The 18,899-nt window shown below is 47.2% G+C and overlaps 1 protein-coding gene across 1 annotated transcript in view; it reads right to left on the bottom strand.

Annotated features, from left to right (window-relative positions):
• Nucleotides 1-214: 214 nt before the first annotated feature.
• Nucleotides 215-18,899, bottom strand: part of LOC128440422 (protocadherin-16-like) — a 64,293-nt gene continuing 45,608 nt past the window's right edge. Inside the window, 18 exon segments of the mRNA XM_053423120.1 lie at nt 215-2,422; nt 2,456-4,712; nt 5,176-5,317; nt 5,420-5,706; nt 5,964-6,094; nt 6,462-6,613; nt 6,912-7,123; nt 7,205-7,318; nt 7,415-8,281; nt 8,398-8,607; nt 8,708-8,833; nt 9,758-10,000; nt 12,656-13,502; nt 14,980-15,137; nt 15,502-15,598; nt 15,695-15,882; nt 16,778-17,806; nt 18,178-18,414. Coding sequence (XP_053279095.1) covers nt 2,122-2,422; nt 2,456-4,712; nt 5,176-5,317; nt 5,420-5,706; nt 5,964-6,094; nt 6,462-6,613; nt 6,912-7,123; nt 7,205-7,318; nt 7,415-8,281; nt 8,398-8,607; nt 8,708-8,833; nt 9,758-10,000; nt 12,656-13,502; nt 14,980-15,137; nt 15,502-15,598; nt 15,695-15,882; nt 16,778-17,806; nt 18,178-18,414 — 7,598 coding nt within the window. The 3' untranslated portion in view covers nt 215-2,121.

Genomic DNA, 18,899 nt, shown 5'->3' with positions numbered 1-18,899 from the left:
GTGCTGGAGGCTTTAGCTGCATTTAAAATCTGCAGAAAATACCGTTGAGCGGAGCATCAGTGTTCAGAGGAGCTCGATGCATGAGCCCTCGGGGTGGAACACGGGTCAGGTATTGGATCTTTCACCTGAAATTTCCAAAACACCTTCATGGATTAGTACGCAGTAACTTTCACCGTGACTCTGAGCAGAGAAAGATGCGACAGAGGGGACGAGGTGTTCACATAAGGACTTTAATCAGGCACTTTGCTCAAACTGGACAGGCTTCGAAACGACACGTGAGAACATTTGGAGGAATTTCTAATCTTTATGGCACCGTAATACACACAGGAAAAATGAAATGTAAGTGGCAGGTAAAACTGTTCAATGCAACAACAACAAAACGATACAAACAACAACGGTACCCTCGTTCTATCAAACAGGTAGTGTTCATGTGTATTTGGCCGTGGTCAAAATAGCCTCCTCGTAAATAATTTACCAAATCCATCAGAGGTTTACCTTTTATAATAAATAAAACTACTGTAAAATGTTAGTGTTGCTTAATGTACGAGTGAAAAACTGGGGTTGAAGAAAAATAAAAAAATACTTACAGTAATTATAAGACGCAAACAGACAGAGCAAAGACAGAGCTCCAGGTAGTTAATAATACAAATTTACATGCTTTTTCCTTTTGGCCAAAAATACACTTCCGGTCATGAATACATTTATGCTGTAGGCATCTGTGTAAAAAATATTTTGGCTGAACATGTACATGACATGAACTTCTTCTGATTGACGAGGAAACATTCTCTGGTAGTGTTTGAACATTCATAGATGCACTTAAACATACTTCCATCCACACAGTATCGTTTTTAGTGCCTTTGAAAGGCCGGGGTGAATTGTGGTCCATAAGAAAAACATTCATTACAGTTTGGGTGTGAATCTATACAATAAAAGTGATCAAGACAGAAATTGGTGTCAAGATATCGCTGATCTAGGGCCCAAGCTCACATACGGCAATGTTTCAGGGGATGATCCTCAGCCTCCCATTCACTTCCAGTCAGCGCGGGCAAGTGGGAGAATTATACATTTGCATCCAGTCGCAAGGCAAATCGAGTGTGAGTGTGTGAAACGGGTTTCTGTCATATTTTACTGACTAATTAGATGAGTTAAACACATTATCGAGATCTGCTTCCATTCTCTGGAATGATAAGGCTGCTGTTGGAGCAAATTTACATACATAGCCGCTCATTGTTTTGCCTCGTGCAAGTTATTTTCTTTCACAAATACAAAATGGAAAAAACGCAGTAAGGCCCATGGTGAGACAATTAAAGCCAGAGAACCTGAAGGACGGGATCATCGGACGTCGAGCTTCATCTTCCTCAGCAGAAACAGGACCGAGACAATGTTCTTCCAACAATTCACATTCAATGATTACCTTTTGATATGAGATCAAACACGGGATCCCGAGAAAGTCTGATCACACAAAGCGCTATTCTGACTGATGTTCTCATTTGTCAAGCACGGATGCCTTTTCTTCTATAAATATTTACAATAATCAGTAAAAAGAAAAATCCCAATTTCATAAAGCATTAATGGAGAGCTTCATTTAAAACCACAAGGTTAAGAATTACAGGAGATAAAACATACAGTACAAACAAGTATACAGTACAAGCTACAAATATACAAATATAGAAATATATTCTGAGGTTGTAACAACCTTTTTTTGACACTTCAATGCCATTTCTTGTCAGAAACCACATGTAAGTATAAAAATATAGACAATGCTTTTGTACAAAATATTGACATCATCTATGAATCCCTATTCGAATGTGCAAATTAACACTGATCAACAGAGGAATAAGGAGTTTCTTACAGACACACACGCAAACACAAGCACACACACACACACACACATTCACAAAAGGCATGGTCCGTTTTGGCCTGTTAGTCCTGTAGTTCAGTTTTTCCAGTAAGCACCACAACTTCAGTTATTTGGACTTCTTAATGTAACCTTTTGTACTTGTTCTCTGAAGATGGAGAATAAGAATGAGATTGACTCATTTCAAGTTGCAGCCCCTGTGGTCATACAGTAGAATAGGTCTGGGACAGCTCTGACCTCAGTTTTTATTCATGCTTCAGAATTCAAATCCTCAGCTCTGCCTCCTCGCTGTGTTCTAAATTGTGTTCGTTTGCGCTGATCATGGAGGCAGAGGGTCCCTGCGAGACGCTGAAGGGCGTGACAGCAGGAGAACGAGCTGCCAGTGGAGACAGAGAGGGCGAGAAACTGGGAGACATGGCGACCGAGGAGATCGACCCCTCAGCGCTGATGGGAGATCGTCGGAAAGAAGACAAGTGTGGGAACGTCCTCGATACGGCGGGCTTTGTAGGAACAGTTTTGGCCCCCGGGTGGGCCACAGAGGTTATGAGAGGCGGGGGGTCGATCCTCGACTCGGCCTTCGCTTTGTGTTGAAATGACCTGCGGGACTGAGGGGGAGCGGTCTCATCTTTTAATCGCGCTATTTCAGTGAAAACGTTGGCTAAGGGTTGGAACTGGGGACACCAGTTAAGCAGGTAGTCCCAGTTATAGCTGCCCCTCAGCTCCTCGTCACTGGCCACGATGGCTGTTAGGGAGCCGTCCACAGCTGGCTTCCCATCCTCTGGAAAGGTATAGTCTTTAGGCTGTGAGATGCTGAGTCCCCGTCCCACACTCACATACCCTCCCCCGTCGTCCCTGTACACTGGCACCTGGCCTGCCAACAAAGTACTATTCAGACTGCCAAGTTTCTTCCCTTTGAACCAGTCTATGGACGGCTCACAGGACACGTCCGACAGCTGGTCTGCATCCTGTTGGATTCCGGAGTCCGGCCCCCGGGCTGAGATGCGCTCCTGCATGGACGAGGAGATGCTCGACACTCGTGGGTATTCGTTGATCATTCTGATCTCATCATCCTCCGCTGCCTCGGCCTCTGCAGAGCCACGCCCACTGGAATGGGAGGGATCCAGGGATCCACCACGAGGGAACGGACCCCCACCACCCCCGCTTTGACTCGTTGTGTATCCAGGAAGGGCCTGGTGGTAAATCATCTCATTTACTGTTATTTTAGTTTCCTCGAACTTGTGCAGCATCGTGCCTGATGTTGGTGCTCGTTTGTTTGCTTTCTTCTCCTTCTTCCTACGTCTTATTTTCACACAAAACAATGCCACGGCAATTACGGTTAGAATGACGATGGCCCCCAATGAAACAGCAATGACACCGATGAGCAGCATGTTCATGTCTGTCGTGAGACCAAATGACGTGTGGGTCACGTCTACGGAAACTTTCGCCACAGCTTTGCGTGATGTCTCCAGGGGGCTGTGAGCCGTCACGTCCAGTGTCATCAGACGCACATCTCTTTTAGAGCGACTCGCATGGGAACTATAGCTGTCCATCTTTAAGGAGACAGCTCCTGTTGATTTGTTGACCTCAAAATATGGCGAACTGTCTTCGAGGGAATAGAGAACAATGCCGTCCACACCTCCGTCCTCATCTCTGGCTTGTACTTTGCCAATAATCTGACCTTTCTTTGCTCCCTCAGGCACTTCAAACAAGAACTCTGAGGATGTGAAGACAGGATCGTATTCATCCTCCCCCGTGACATAGACCTGGACCGTTACACTGGCAGAATAGTTGCCGGCATCCATGGCCACAGCCACAAAATCCAGGGAGGTTACCTTCTCAAAGTCAAACGTGGAGCGAGTCCGCACTTCCCCTGAAGTTTGGTTGATGAGGAATGCGTCTTTTCCCTCTTGAGAGTTGTCCAACATGTAGTACCTCAACTGTCCAAACACACCTCTGTCGTGGTCGATTGCATGCAGCATGGTGACTAATGTGTTCTGGGGCTGATTCTCCCTGATGCTTGCAGTTACAAGTTTGAGGGGAAAGTAGGGGCGGTTGTCATTGATGTCCTTCACCTCAATTCTGACTGGGGCCAGAGCATAGTGCCCTTGCCCATCAGTGGCCTGAACAACAATGATATGCTTCAACTGTCTCTCGCTGTCCAGAGGTCTCTGCAGCTTCAAGGCTCCGGTCCACTGGTCCACCTGGAAAATGTGCGTCTCGTCCCCTGAGCTTATGAAGTACTGCACCTCTCCATTGGGAGCAGAGTCCGGATCTGTGGCAGATAGATGCAAGATCTCTGTCCCTGCTGCCGCACCTTCACTCAGCACCACGCTGTACTCCGACCGGCTGAAAGCTGGAGGGTTGTCGTTGGCGTCCGAAACGCTGATAAGGATAGGCACGCTGGAGCTACGTTGAGGGATTCCTCGATCGGACACCACAACAGTCAGGTTATAACTGGGCACCGCCTCAAAGTCCAGCTCCTCCACCAGGATCAGGCTGCCGACCGTCTGGAAGCCCTGGCCCTCCAAGAAGCGCACGCTGCTCTCAATCTGGAAGGCATTACCCAAGTTGCCACTGGCAATAGCGAAATCGAAACCACAGTTTTCCCGAGACAAATCTCCGTCTACAGCTTCTAAGATCAGAACAGTTGATCCAGGAAGGCCGTCTTCAGACACAGTGACTCTGTACTCCGACTGGTGGAAGATGGGGGTGTTGTCATTGACATCAGACACTTGGACCTGGACGGTGGCGATGGATGAGAGCGGTGGCGTGCCCTGGTCCTTCGCCTCGATCAGCACCAGGATAGAGGGATTCTCGAGATCAAATTCAGTTTTTTGGTTGATGAACAAAGTCCCTGTGAGGAAACAGAATGAAAAGAGCGACTTTATTTTAATCATCTGTCTAGACCTCATCACGTTAATTAACAAAGCCAGTCAATACACAGGGTGATTCGCTGTTTAATTAACTTAATTACCAAATAGGTTTAAGCATGTTCTGTTTAAAGGGAATATTATTCGAAGCAAAGGAATTCCACTTGAGAATAGGAGACAGGATAACCTTAGGCGAAGAAAGAGTCCTCTTTTATAACACACTCATTTCAGATGCTATCTCAAGCAAAACATCTGAGCCAAATAACATGAAATCTGGGTTTTCAATGACTTTTAATGAACAAAATGATTAAATATCTTTTGCAATGGCTTATGTCCAAACCCCAAATGTGCATATAAGTAGAGCTTGAGGGAATAACCCATGATTACAGGGAGCTCTGGTCAGAAAATGACTATAAACCACCATAAATGTGCAGACAGTGATCTCACCATTGTTTGGGTCAATGTAGAAGACGCCCCTAGTTGATGACATGACCCTGTAGGTAATCTTCCCGTTCTCCCCAGAGTCTCGGTCAGTGGCTGTTACCGTGATGACGGCACTGCCTGCTGGGAGGTGCTCTGAGACGGTCACCTGTTGATAAAAACACAACACAGACATATTTATAGCCGTTAGAGATGCAATTAAACAAATATGCCAGTGCTCTACAGACAGATTGTGTGAATGCAGCCGCACCTGATACAAGTCTTGAGTAAAGGTGGGGGCGTTATCGTTCACATCATCCACCAGCACGGTGAGGTTGGCCTCGCTCTGATGCCTGGAGTCGGACGAGCGGATGGTCAGCGTGTACCAGGTCCGCTCCTCGTAGTCCAGAGGGCCAGTCAGCGATACTCCTCCTCCGTAACGGTGGATTCCAAACAGGCCTTCGCTGCTTGTGTCCAGGTGTAGTGTGTAGGAGAGGGCCGGCCCCGAGTCCACGTCGTTCCCTGTCACAGTTGTGATGACTGTGCCAATTAGCGTGTCTGTATGTGTGAGAATAAAGCGGGAAGACAAGAGAGGAAGAACAAATATTGAAGTTGTAGAGACTTTAGATTTTTTCTGTTTTAAAAAAATATATCCTGTTCTGGAAAAGCCTTGATCTAATAGACAGGAAATGAACAGAGGAACTAATAGGGTCAGACTTTTCTCACTGAGCTGCGCTGCGCAAGCTGCCGGGGGAAAGTGACGTGATGCTTCCCGATAAGATCGCTGGACTAACTTCCCTGTGAAGCCGACTTACCCTCGGGCACGTGGATCTCTCGATGCAGAGGAATCATGGGGCTGTTGTCGTTGAGGTCGATGATGATGACAGTGAGAGTGGCAGAGCCAGCCAGCCGCGGGGATCCCCGGTCTGTTGCCGTTACAACAAGTCTAGTGCCACAAAATCTGTGTAAGTGTCTGTGACTTTATGAATAACATATGGCTGCATACTGTTCCACCCCCCACCAAGATCCGCCTGTTTTTAGTTTTAGAATACAATATATGAGAGTCATTGTTTCTATTAAAAGTAATAAAAAGATTCAGATTTGAAAATAATAAATCAATCAAAACAAGCTTAAGGGGAAATATGTTTTTTATATAGGTTTGATAACATGATAAACTCATTTTTTTTCCATACGTGAAAGCATTTTCAGAGCAGAGAGGGCAAACATGGAAACATCTATTCCAACAGAGAGACAATTTAATAAATAATAATGGTAAGCGGAGGAGAACCACATGACAATAATATAAAACTCACTTTGTCTGCGTCCAGATCTCTCGGTCCATAATGGCTGCTGTGGTGATGCTTCCGGTCAGCGGGTCGATCTTAAACAAGCCGCTCATGGTCGATGACCTGATGGAGTAGGTCACCTGACCGTTCTGACCCTGATCCAGGTCGTTCGCTGCAACCTGAAGAAATATAGCAACCCACGTTAATAATACAGAAGTATTCAACAGAAGGGATTTACTAGTGAGTAAAATTGGACTTGGAAGTCAAGAGTTCACATAAAGTTCTATACGGATCTGGCTTCAGGACAAAAAAGGTTTTCATATATTCAGCAGAGACACTGAGAACAAAGTCAAAGGAATGAGGTCATTTCTCCACTCCACTGAAACTGTCCAGGTTTCTGAGGCTTGAGTGCTTTCTGTTTCGACAACTTCACACAGCCAAGCATAATAAACGTGTGGGGGGGCCCGGCTACTGTACCTGGATAATGGGAAAATCGTATCCCTGTGCCTCTCTGATGTAGGCAACGTAGTTCTGGAGTTGGAAGCGTGGCAAGTTGTCGTTGACGTCCTGCAGGATCAAGTTGACAGCCATGTAGGAGCTGGAGGATGCCGTCTCAGCTTTCACCACAAGGCGGAGTTTCGGGGTCTCCTCATAGTCTAGGACTTCGGATTTCTGGACCCATATTTCACCTAATTCACAAAAATAACAATGAGTCTCTGTGCATGTAGAGTACATCGTGTTGTCGTCGGTGCTGCTGTCTCTGCACTTACCGGTGATGGCGTTGATTCCAAAAGACTGCTTCCTGTTTCCACTGAAAATACTGTAGCTGATGCCAGATTGGGAGCCATCGGGGTACTGGGCCTGAGTCTGTGTTACTACTGTGCCTGCAAAGTTAAAAACAGGGTCAAACATTTCAACTCTACTTTTTAATTAAAAAAAAAAAGCGGTAAAAGGTGGAAATTGTCCAACGTCATGCAAACCTTTGGCTGCGTTCTCTTGCAGACTGACATCTCGAGCTGTGCGGGAGAAACGAATCCCTCTGTAGCTCTGCTCCCGTATGTAAATGATAACCACTCCGAGGGAGGACTGAGCCGGGTTGCCTTGGTCCATGGCCTGAATGATCAAAGTCCTTTGGCTCTGGGTCAGAGTTTGCATGTTCTCGGTGGCCTGGATATCTCCTGTCAGCGAGTTGATGGTAAAACCCCTCACAGGGTTGGCAAAACGATAAAAAACCGAGCCGTTTGCCCCAAAGTCCTTGTCCTCCGCCCTCATGGTGGCCAGCACACGCCGGCTAGACACGCTACTGGCGGAGATGTTCACAATGAGCGGGTCCAGAATGAAAAAGGGAGCGTTGTCGTTCACGTCTTGAATGTAGACGGTCACTTGAGCAGTGGAATTGCGAGGGTTCGCTGGGGAGGAGTCAGTGGCACACACCTCGAAGGTGTAAGAAGCAGTTCTCTCTCTGTCCAGGGGCGCTGCTGTGATAATGCGGCCCGTGTTCTCATCGATGATGAACATACTCTTGGAGCCCCTGCTCAGAGAGTACATCACCTGGCTGTTTGAGCCCTGGTCCAGGTCGATGGCTTTCACCTCAAGGACCAGGGAGCCAATGGAAACGTCTTCTGAAATGTCTGCTGTGTAGCTGCTGCTCTGAAACTGGGGGCTGTGGTCGTTGATGTCGAGCACAGTAACCTCCACGGTGGTGGTGCTGCTGAGGGGAGGGTGGCCCTGGTCCTGAGCTGTGACTGTTAGGGTGTGACTAGCCATCCTCTCCCGATCCAGAGGCCTCAAAGTGGACAGCACTCCTGATCGCCCGTCCAAGTGGAAGTCTCCAGATGGGTCTCCAGCTGCAAGGGAAGCAACCATTCATTTAGTTTCTGAGTTTGCTGCATCATTGCCCTGAGTTATACAAATGTTGCATTATAGAACTTGAGCTGCGAGCGCATCTGAAACAAATCCTCACCTGTAATTCTGTACTTTATCTCCCCACTGTCTCCTGCATCTTGATCAGTGGCTCTGAGGGTGAACAGAGGCGAAGCTTCCAGGTTTTCAGGCAACTCTATGCTGTAGTAGAGACGTCCAAACACAGGGGCGTTGTCATTCTCATCGAGGACTCTGATCCTCACTGTTGCTTTAGCATAGTTGGGTAAGAGGCCTCCGTCTTTTGCATAAACTGACAAAACAGAATAAAGAACACAACATTAATTGCGATAATGATAATCAATAATTGTGATATGCAGCAATAGTATGTATTTGAAAGTCATAAGCAGTACCTGTCACAGTGTAGTATTCTTGGACCTCCCTGTCCAGAGGCCCCGTGGTTGTTATGATGCCCGTCACTGGGTTGATGTGGAAGACGTCCACTGAGATACCACCATACGTCACCTTCCCATTGGTTCCTGCAGCAAAACACACAAAGTGACTGTAGCTTATTTCCAAACATATTAATTGTAATGAAATGAAATCAATGAATTACTTACAAAAAGTTAATTTACACTTGACAAGATCAAGCCGTTGGATAATATTTACATGTCTCTCGCCAATAGCATGTATAGTTAATTGTTTGTTTGTCATTAGTTAACCCGTGTCAGTGTTTGGCAGTGCCGGCACACCCTCAGGTTTCTGAATGCCAGATAGCGTGCTAGCACAGAGCAGTCTGGCAACCTCACCTATTTTGCCTCACTAATCGCTTTTGGAGCAAGACTTTATAATCCTTCTGTTTTATGCGCTTCTGACTAACTCTAGGGGAATGCTCCCCCCTCCCCCCATTCTCCTGTGTAGTCTTCAATTAAAAACAACTGCTAACGTCTGTAATGAGAACACGTTACAGACGTTAGCTTATGAAGGCCCGCGGGTAATTGCAGGCGTTTAAGTAATTGCTGATGCAGCACAGTTTGGTATCTCTTGACACTTAATCCACACACACACGTATGATCGGGCCTAAAAGGGTAAGACCACTTAGCAACATCATTTGGAGCCAACAGTACATGTATGATTCAGGTAGTTTGTGGTTCAGAAGATCAGGCTAAATTTGGATTAAAGTTTTTTTTTCAGATGTCTCGGTTACATGTAACTAGACACGCTGTATAATCAGCATTTCTATGATTAGGTTTAAACATGTTCTTAGGATCTGTTTCACATCAAAAACAGTCATTTAAGTGACATTGAAACAAGGGTTAGAAGTAAGTTTTATCCCTTAAGCCTTGTTTTGAAAATGTAGCTTTTTGTTTTATCCAAACCTTGTTTTGAACAGCAAATTACCAAGTCGGTGCCAAGTGTTGGTTAAAAAAAACCCATGAGAGGAAAAGTTGTTTATGACTCACCTTGGTCCAGATCAGAAGCGGAAACCGTCACCACACTGGTTCCCGGAGGCTGGTTTTCAGAAATCTGGGCTTCGTACTGGCTCTCCTCAAACCAGGGCACCTCGTCATTCACATCGATCACATGGACGCACAGCAGCTGGCTGCTGCGGTAATGCCGCGGCGTCCCATGATCCTCGGCGATTATCGTAAGGTTAAAGACGTCTTGCTCCTCACGGTCCAGAGGTTTGAAGATCGACAGAGAGCCTGCAGAGAGAAGAATCGGGGGGGTGAAACGTGAGGAGAGATTTCCTGTGTGCGTGTATGTGTGCGTGTGTGTGTGTGAGTGTGGTTGGGTGTTCTTCATTACAGCCTCTTTCCCAGAGGCAGTTACACACGACAGCTACGGTATAAAGGCATGCTATCAAAGGCAATCAAACGCAACACTTTCCACGGTTGTGTGTAGTCGAGTGATATAAAAAGCGAGTGTGAAAAGTTGCCGTGTGAGGGCCAAATCAGAGTTAATCTGCTCCACACACACACAGTTTTGCCTACCTGAGTGCTACCACCACCACCGCGTCTCTTACAGGCCGACGGTCTGGCCACAGTTTACGAGATTTTCCATTGGGGAATGCCGCAGCCGTCAAGAGGAGAGCAGTAAACACACGCTCTAGACACGCAAGGGCCAGGCCTGCCGTGCTCTGTAGAAATTAGGGGCACCCTCGCCTTTTCATTATCCTGCCTTAAGAGGGTAGAACTTGCATTGATTCAATTTCAATTTCAAGCTTTAAAAACGGGCTGCAACTGTTAAAGAAAGAGTCGGCCCGGGCTGTTTTGGTTTCTAACTTTTTTTTTGTTTTGCTTTGTATTTTGCTTGGATTGAGATAATTTGCCCCCAAGCTTTTAATCTGGTCAGAGTTACAGGCAGAAATATTTTCACCAGTTTTTGAGTCCTTAGGTCCTGTCGTATCCCTGGTCACTGATAACACATGGGCAGCACAAAAAATGCAGTGGGAAACAGGGGAAAGTCTTTTATTTTTGGGATGTTTTCAATTCCAGCATCTTAAACCTATGTGGTCTGTGGCGCCAACACTTTGGTTTGTAGTATCAGGGTTAGCCGAGGTTGCTCCAACAACAAACACATCTTTCTCCTCTTACATGCAGAGGTTTTATTCTTTTAACAACATTTAATCCGTTAATCCCTAAACGCCTTTTGCAGAGAGGCGATCACCCGTCCACCCTCCCTTTGAACAGAAAGTGAAATTAATGACCTCCCCTCGACAATGAGTGATGAGAGTAGGTCTCACGCCATGACATTATAGACTCCTAATAATAGCTGGATGGTTCTCTCTGTTGTGGTTAACTGTGGTGCCACAGAAATGAAAACAGAGTGAGTGGAGATGGTCCCAGGTCTCTGGTCGCTGACCCCCAAACAGAAGCAAACCAGGTGCTCAGAGGATTAACTCTGTCATGATTCTAACAAATAACCAGTGTGCATGAAAACACTTCAAGATGAGTGCACACACAGGGCTGAACCAGAAGTGACATGCATGACAGCCCCTGAATGTTTCCATCCCCATCAGCTCCAGGGGGCACGCCGGTTGGCGACTTGAAGGCGAAGGCGGAGCCATCGCCGACACGTGTCTCAAACACCACAACAAAGCCCACAGGACCAAATAGCCCAAGGTCAGTGCTGAGTAAGTGACAGGGTCTCATGCGAGCGCACACACACACACACACACACACACACATGTGCGTGCCTACACACAGACACACGTGCGTACACATAAACACGCGTAACCGATCCCCTCTCTAATGGTTCCCAGAAGCCGGAGCAGGAGGCTCTTTGGTCTTTCATGGGAATAGATCCACAATAACAGATGATGGGCTGTGTGTGCATGCGTGTGCTTGCACATGTATGTGTGTGTCTCGGTGGGTCTTTCATATTTGGCAGGCCGCTCTGTCTGTCTGGTCTCCAACTGAGAGAAATAAGTCATGAGAGGTGAAGCAAGAGTTGTGCTGCACTTAGAAGTAAGCAGAGTATTGTAAATGTTTGTGAGTGTTTATGGAGGGGGGGGGGGGGCTTTGGTGCTTCTAGTGGGGGTTGGGGGTCACATGGAAAGGGGAGTACGCATGTGATATAAAGTTCCCTTCAGAGGTGGAATAACTGCATTAAGAAGCCAATGGAAAGACCCACAGGGATCTGAACTGATGCAGTTTTTCTCTGTAAATTAAACTTGATATTTTAATTATTTCAAGTACTTGAACACGCATGCCACAATAATACTAAGGTCAGGTACTGGAAATACACAGATTGAGATCTGCTGCTGTTGACATTAACATTACACATGTTGATATCTAATGTATATTTTTCATTGAAATTTCCAAATGAAACTTTGTGCATTTGAATAAATTTGAAAAAAGGAACCATACACATCCAACTAGTTATCTCGTATATTACTTTAACTATACTTTCATAAGAGAGAATGTGATAATTCTATAAAATCCCAAATTATCCGTCATTTATCCAGAGAGACTCACAGAGGCAGCTGAATCCCAGCTTACATTCAGGCGAATAGTTCACGACATTCATTCCCACATCCACAGCTTCAGACAATTTAGAGTCTCCAATCTAATTATTCATAGCTCCCAATCTGCATGTCTTTGGACTGTGGGAGGACCCAAAGGAAACCCACGCCAACTCCACACAGAAGGACCCAGTCAAGCCGGGACTCAAACAGGGAATCTTGTTGCTGTGTTGCAACGGTGCTAACCCCTGCACATTCCTGCAGAGTTCTGTAATTTCAACAACATATATAGTGTTTGTAGTTTACAAATCAAACACCAATGTTCGCCATGAGTGAAAACCGGTCGACTGTCAGTATACAGCACAAACTACCTCCAACATTGGCCCAGACTTACCGGTGTTCGGGTTGAGGTTGAACGTTCCTCCAGTGTTGCCCGACTCGATGCTGTAGGTCACTCGACCATTCTCCCCTTGGTCTGCATCTCTGGCCATGACGTACAAAACCACGAAGCCCACCGGCTGGTCCTCCATCACACTGACGGCCGTCGGCGAGCTGAACACTGGGAGATTGTCGTTCTCATCCGTGACGTACACCCTCGCCGTGACCGAGCCCCAGCGCCTCTGGCTGACATCGACGGCAGAGTCTGTCGCCTTTACAACCAGGATCAGGCTGGAGGTGACCTCATGGTCAAGCTCCCGGCCCAAGGAGAGAACCCCGGAGGTCGGGTCGAGGTGCAGAAGGCCCGGGGTGTCTGGCCACTGCTGGAGAATGGAGTACCTCACCTCGCTGTTGGGGCCACTGCCGTCCTTGTCTACGGCCTGGAAAGTATAGACCGAAGAGCCGGGGTCCATACTCTCAGAGATGACGATGGTGATTGGGTCTTCAGGGAATTCAGGGGTGTGGTCATTGCTGTCCTCTACGTCAATGTCCAGGTGGACGAGGGTGCTGCTGGGGGGGTCCTGAGAGAAGTCATCCACCTCAACGTGCAGGGTGTAGTGTGCGTCTCGTTCATAGTCGAGGGCGCGAGCCAGATACACGTCCCCGGTAAGACGGTCGACAACGAACGTTCCATCTCGGTCAGTTCCCCCAACCACTGTGTAGGTCACCTCGCCTTCCTCTAGGCTCTCTCTGTCACGGAGGCGGACTGAGCCAATGACAGAGCCCGGCTTGGCTTCCTCCACAGAGTTGAACGATAAGGAGAGTGAATTGGTGTTGGAAGGTTGTCTGTTGATGCTGAGAACCTGTGGGGAAAGAAACAAATTAAACACTGCATGTGTATTTGAGGACAAAAGAAGACGTCTGTGGATCTAATCGTTTGTTGAGATGCCTGCTGGCGATTTCAGTTCGAATTTTTCAAAACAAAGATGAAAATATTTCATGGATTTCAGGGCAAAGCTAAACCAGACGTTGTCCCTTTCCAACTTCTTGTTCTGTACGCGTTCACTGGGAATAAGTGAAACCAGTTACAAGGGGTTTTTATAGACTTGAGTAACACGCTTGCTCACATTAATCACACTTAATCTGAAACTCAGACGGCTGCCAGGAAAAATAATAAGGATGATAAAAGTAACACAATCAGAGGAGGACTATGGTGAGAGGGGCTGAATTTAGCACCGGGGTGAATTCCTGTTCTGCGTAGAGCTTTACACTTCGTTTCATGGCCAGCTCGAGTGTCTTCAAAGACGACAACATTATTACTTCTCTCTTTTCGATGAAGAGAGCGCCATAATAACAAGTGACACGTTGTTTTAATAAAAGTTCATTTCTTTTAAGAAGGGGGGGGGGGGAATTTAAGCAGCCACAAAAGGGAAGAGGGGTGGGGGGGGAAGATGGAGAGTCTTTGTTGATCAAATTTGCAGCAGCGTTCCTGACAGTGTTTAGTAAGCTGAAGGGCTGATCTGGATAGTCTAGCGTTGCATCCTACAGCACAGTTCCCACAGCGAGTAGGCACTCAATAAATACACAGTGTTTGTTGTGGAATCGTACATGACACGCTGTAAATTGGTTCCACGCTAGATGGAAAAGGAGCGTTCCAGAGCGTAAATTGCTATCGTCACATCCTATCAGCGATGGATTTAATAAATCAGTCTGAAAAGAGGATTGAAGGAAATGCGTCAGTGGGCAAAAACCACACAGCACTGTTTAATCCCATTAACTAATAATTAGGTCTTTCATTTTTTTTTTTTTTATTGTTAGAATGGAAACTGAACTGGCGCTCACAAGAGCTGTTTATATGGCAACGCTGTTTTCTTGGAACCTATAAATCCAAGTTCCCTTCCAGCGTTCTTCCATTATGTCCATTTTCTGGTCTACATTAAATATTAACCAAATTACCTTCAATGCTACATAAGTATATAGCCCCAGTGCTCTTTGCAAAAATGGCTACCGTGTTAAAAAAAAGTGTTGAAGTCAGTGAATGTGACCTTGATCAGAGCGGTCTACAGCTGGGCCTCATCACGAGCCAGCTGGGAGTATTTGATTCAGACCCACTTTTTCCATTTCAGATAGAAATTTCCCTTTTGAAAATTCACAGGGGAAGAAGCGGGAGGGGATCGGGGAGGGAGAGCCTGTCAGGAGTGAGGCTGATACGAGTCTGCAGCCAGTCGGATGGGGCCCGGAGACACGGATCCTCCCGGCCCCCGGAGTCTACTCTTTGATATGAACTAAGTGAGCGGTTGAGGGGTGTTTGTGCTGGCCGGGCTCCAGTGGAAGTCTGACCTGAATGGCGAGGGAGCAGGAGGTGCTTCGGGGGGGCAGTCCTCTGTCAGTGGCCGTCACCGTCAGCGCGTACTCGGCCCGCTCCGAGTGGCTCAGAGGAGATGAGGAACGCAGCTCGCCAGTGTTTGGGTTTAAAGAGAAACGTTCAGCTCTGGGACCTGGAGGGTTGGGGGGGGGGGGGGGGGGGGGGGAGAGAGAGAGACACAGAGTCCAAAGTTTCACTGGAGATGAAGTGTGTGTGAGGCCTGAATACATAAAACCCAGACAAGTCAGTTGCAGTGATTATTCAGCAGGTCTTTTTTTAGACTAGTTTCTGATCAAAGCAACCAAGTTGTCGTTTGTCTACAGGATTTAAATGCATGGATACACAGTTAAAATACTTTACACTGCAACTACTACAAGTAAACTATACACAAAAACAGAACAAATCTAAAAAAGAAACTTCTGCCACATCTTTAAACCATTACATGCAGCTTATTCACATAATAAATCAATAATTATTCAGCATGGATGAAACTGTACCTGACAAAGAGTAGAACACGGTGCCATTCTCTCCTTCATCAGGGTCTTTAGCTTGCAACGTACCCAGTAAACCTCCAGAGGACTGACCTTCTGTCACCTGATGATTAACAGAAAAAAAAAGGTTATGACTTTAGACGTGAGAGATGTTTTTTTCCATTTCGGCACGTTTGCTCTTCAGGTCTTGTGCCATCACCTGCATGATGAGGTTTTTCCCCGACTGGCTGTGGGTAAAAGTGGGGTCGTTGTCGTTGTCGTCCAGGACGGTGATGAAGGCCGTGCCTGTGGCGCTACGAGGGGGAGAACCCCCGTCCTGCACCACCACCACCAGCTGGTAGCTCGACTGCTGCTCCCTGTCCAGAGTCGACCTTGTGCTGATCTCACCTGGGGAGAGGAAGAGGTGGATGAGAGGTGGATGAGAGGTGGATGAGAGGTGGATGAGAGGAATGTCATGCAGAGCACTGGAATAATGATGAGAGACTTACGAGCCTGCAGGCTTTGATCAGTGACACACAAGTAGCACACACGCACAGTGTGCAGATGTTCGTGCACATGTGTACGTACACTCTCTCTCTGTCTCTCTCTCTCTCACACACAAATACAGGAACTCTGGAAGGTTGGCAGACGCTGTAGAGACTCACAGCTCAGCCAGAAACTGATCACAAATCAGAGTTGGAGTCTCCACCCACAGACTAACAGGCTCAGCAGGCCAATTAGGGCCCAGCAGGATGCTCAGTGCTGCTGTCACCATCATCTGACTAATTTATGATAATAGGGACGAGGCAACGGGTGAGGACTCACTGGGTTGACTAAACACCAATTAAAAATGTCCACAGTTAATTTCAATTCGCGATGACAAAGAATAACAAGTGTTTGGTGTGAAATCATGATTGGTTTTCAAATTGAGGGCAAAGAATCTTTGAGCTCATGAAGGAGGAAATGAGTTTAGTTCATTTTCGCTCAATCTTCCTATAAAGAAATGTTCCAGGTATTTCACATAATCTGGAGGAGATCCAAACTCAACTAATGTTATTGGCTGTGCTGCCCTTCTCCTCCTGTGCAGGCTCTTCTGTCGACAGCAGCTTTATTACAGCCCGACACTATCATCAGCCAGTCAGCTCTCCCCTCCACATCTTGGTATATATAGGGTTTTGCATGAATGCACACAGTTTCTTTGCTTGCCTAATGAAGCAATCCTCAACACTACACATTAATAATTCAACACTCTCATTCCAATAAACCAGTCGGGGAATGTAAAAATGTGACATTTCCAATTAACCTGTGTTGGAGTTTATTTGGAAGTGGCGGTCCGGGTGCAGGAGGCGGTAGCTGAGGCGTCCATTGAGGCCACTGTCTCGGTCTGTGGCCGACGCGTGACCGAAGCCTGTTCCCGCCGGCAGGTTTTCTCTCACGGCCATGAAGACCCTCTCCTGAGTGAGCCTGGGAGAGTTGTCATTCTCGTCGGTGACCGATATCCGCACGGTGGCACTGCCCGTCTTCTTTAACTGCCCGTGACCTGCACTCGCCAGCACTGTCAGGAGATACATGTCCTTGACTTCTCGGTCGAGGGCGCTCTTCACGAACAGCCAGCCGGTGTCGGCCGCGATGCCAAACCCGGCGGCGTCTCCATCTGGACGCAGGTGATACGCCAGGGGACTGAAGTGGCCCGAGCCAGGGGTCTCTCTGTTCAGGGCTCTGACTTGCAGGAAGCGTGTGTTTATCGGGGTGCCCTCCTTTAATTCCACCCGGTAGGTGAGGGTATCAAACACAGGTCCCTGATCATTCTCTGCCTGGACGTGGACCACGAGCATGAAGGTGGCGCTGAGCTGGGGTACGCCACTGTCCTTGGCGATCACCTGGAGGTCGTAACGAGGGTTGCTTTCATAGTTGAGGCTCCCGACCAATCGGATCTCTCCACTGCTGCGATCTATGCTGAAGATCCTCTGATTTACACTTGGAGAAGAAAGGTCGAAGGTGAGATGTCCATTGACTCCTGAGTCTCTGTCCTCAGCTTGGACCCGATACATCACTGTGCCCATTTCTGTGTGCTCCGGCAGCAGCAGCGACTCCGAAGATGAGGGCAGGAAAACCGGCGGGTTATCGTTGACGTCTACGATGGTAATGTGGACTCGGGTTTGGCCGAAGGCAGGGGGGTTTCCGCTGCGGGCCTGCACCTCTAAATCAAGAGCTGGCTGGGCTTCGTGATCCAGGGACAGACTCGTCCTCAAGGCCCCGGTGTCTGGATCCACCGTGAAGTAGCCCGCAGGGTCCCCAGAGCTGATGGTGTAGGAGATATCTTTAGAGGAGCCTGAAAAGACACAAACCAGAGACTTGTCACCACATCCCAGGAGGCTGCACTAAAAGCAGCAGAGTCAGAGAACACTGCAAAGATGTAATTTTTCAATTTCCCCCCGACAGTAATAGCTCTTAAAATCCAGAAAACGATTATATAAACACAGTTGTGAGATGGAATTTTTTTTGATTGATGTTATGTCAGAAGTTAGGTGTGTATAGTGGCTCAACGCCTATTTGTTCAAGTGGTACAGGGAGCAGAACAGATCCAGTGTGACTGATAAATGTGAAGTGAACTGTTCAATATGGGCCGAGGGACCCACACGTGGTGAGTGAGCGAGTGAGTGAGACGGAGATGAGAGCGTGGATATGTCTTCCGTCCCCTACCTGTCTTGCTGCTGGCCTGGACGATGCCCACGACTGTTCCACGCAGGACGTCCTCGGACACGATGAAGTAGTACTGGGTCTGTTCAAACACAGGTGGCGCCACCAGCCCGGCCACAACGCTGATGTTGACTCTGGCATTGACGAGGGCGACCAGACCACCGCCATCCTGAGCCGAGACCACCACGGGGATGACAGAGTTGGCCTTCCCGTGGACAGAGCGAGACAGGGAGATCACACCTGCACATGGGTCCAAAGAAACATTTTTACAATTTCAGGAGGTACTTGTATGGAAATGTATGCATCAGCCAACAAGTACAGCTTCAGTTTACATACGTTTGCTTCAGTTTCCGTCAAAAATGTGAAGAAATTCCTTCGACGCAGATTTGAGATCAACTTATCTACGAGTGCAAGTGAACATTTGTTCCAAATTAAAATTGATTCTCTCGAGGCGTTCTAAAGATCACGTGTTCCCAAGGCAAACAGAAATGTTGTGAGGTCACTCTGACCTTGACCTGTGACCTCCAAGTTCAAACCTCGAGTCTGTTTTTATCAAATTGGAAGAAGTATCCTCAAGGCGTTCTTGAAATATCATGTTCACAAAAAAAAAGGACGGACATGGATGGATAATGCTTTAACATAGTGCCTCTGGCCACTTGCCGTCACAGGGACATAACAAAATCAATCACTTAAGTCTTAAAAAGTTAATGAAAGTGTATTCAGGA

This window comes from Pleuronectes platessa, chromosome 5 (genome assembly GCF_947347685.1).
Source record: "Pleuronectes platessa chromosome 5, fPlePla1.1, whole genome shotgun sequence".
NCBI lineage: Eukaryota > Metazoa > Chordata > Actinopteri > Pleuronectiformes > Pleuronectidae > Pleuronectes > Pleuronectes platessa.
Note: the sequence above shows the minus strand (reverse complement) of the source record. Positions and strands in the feature narration are given on the sequence as shown.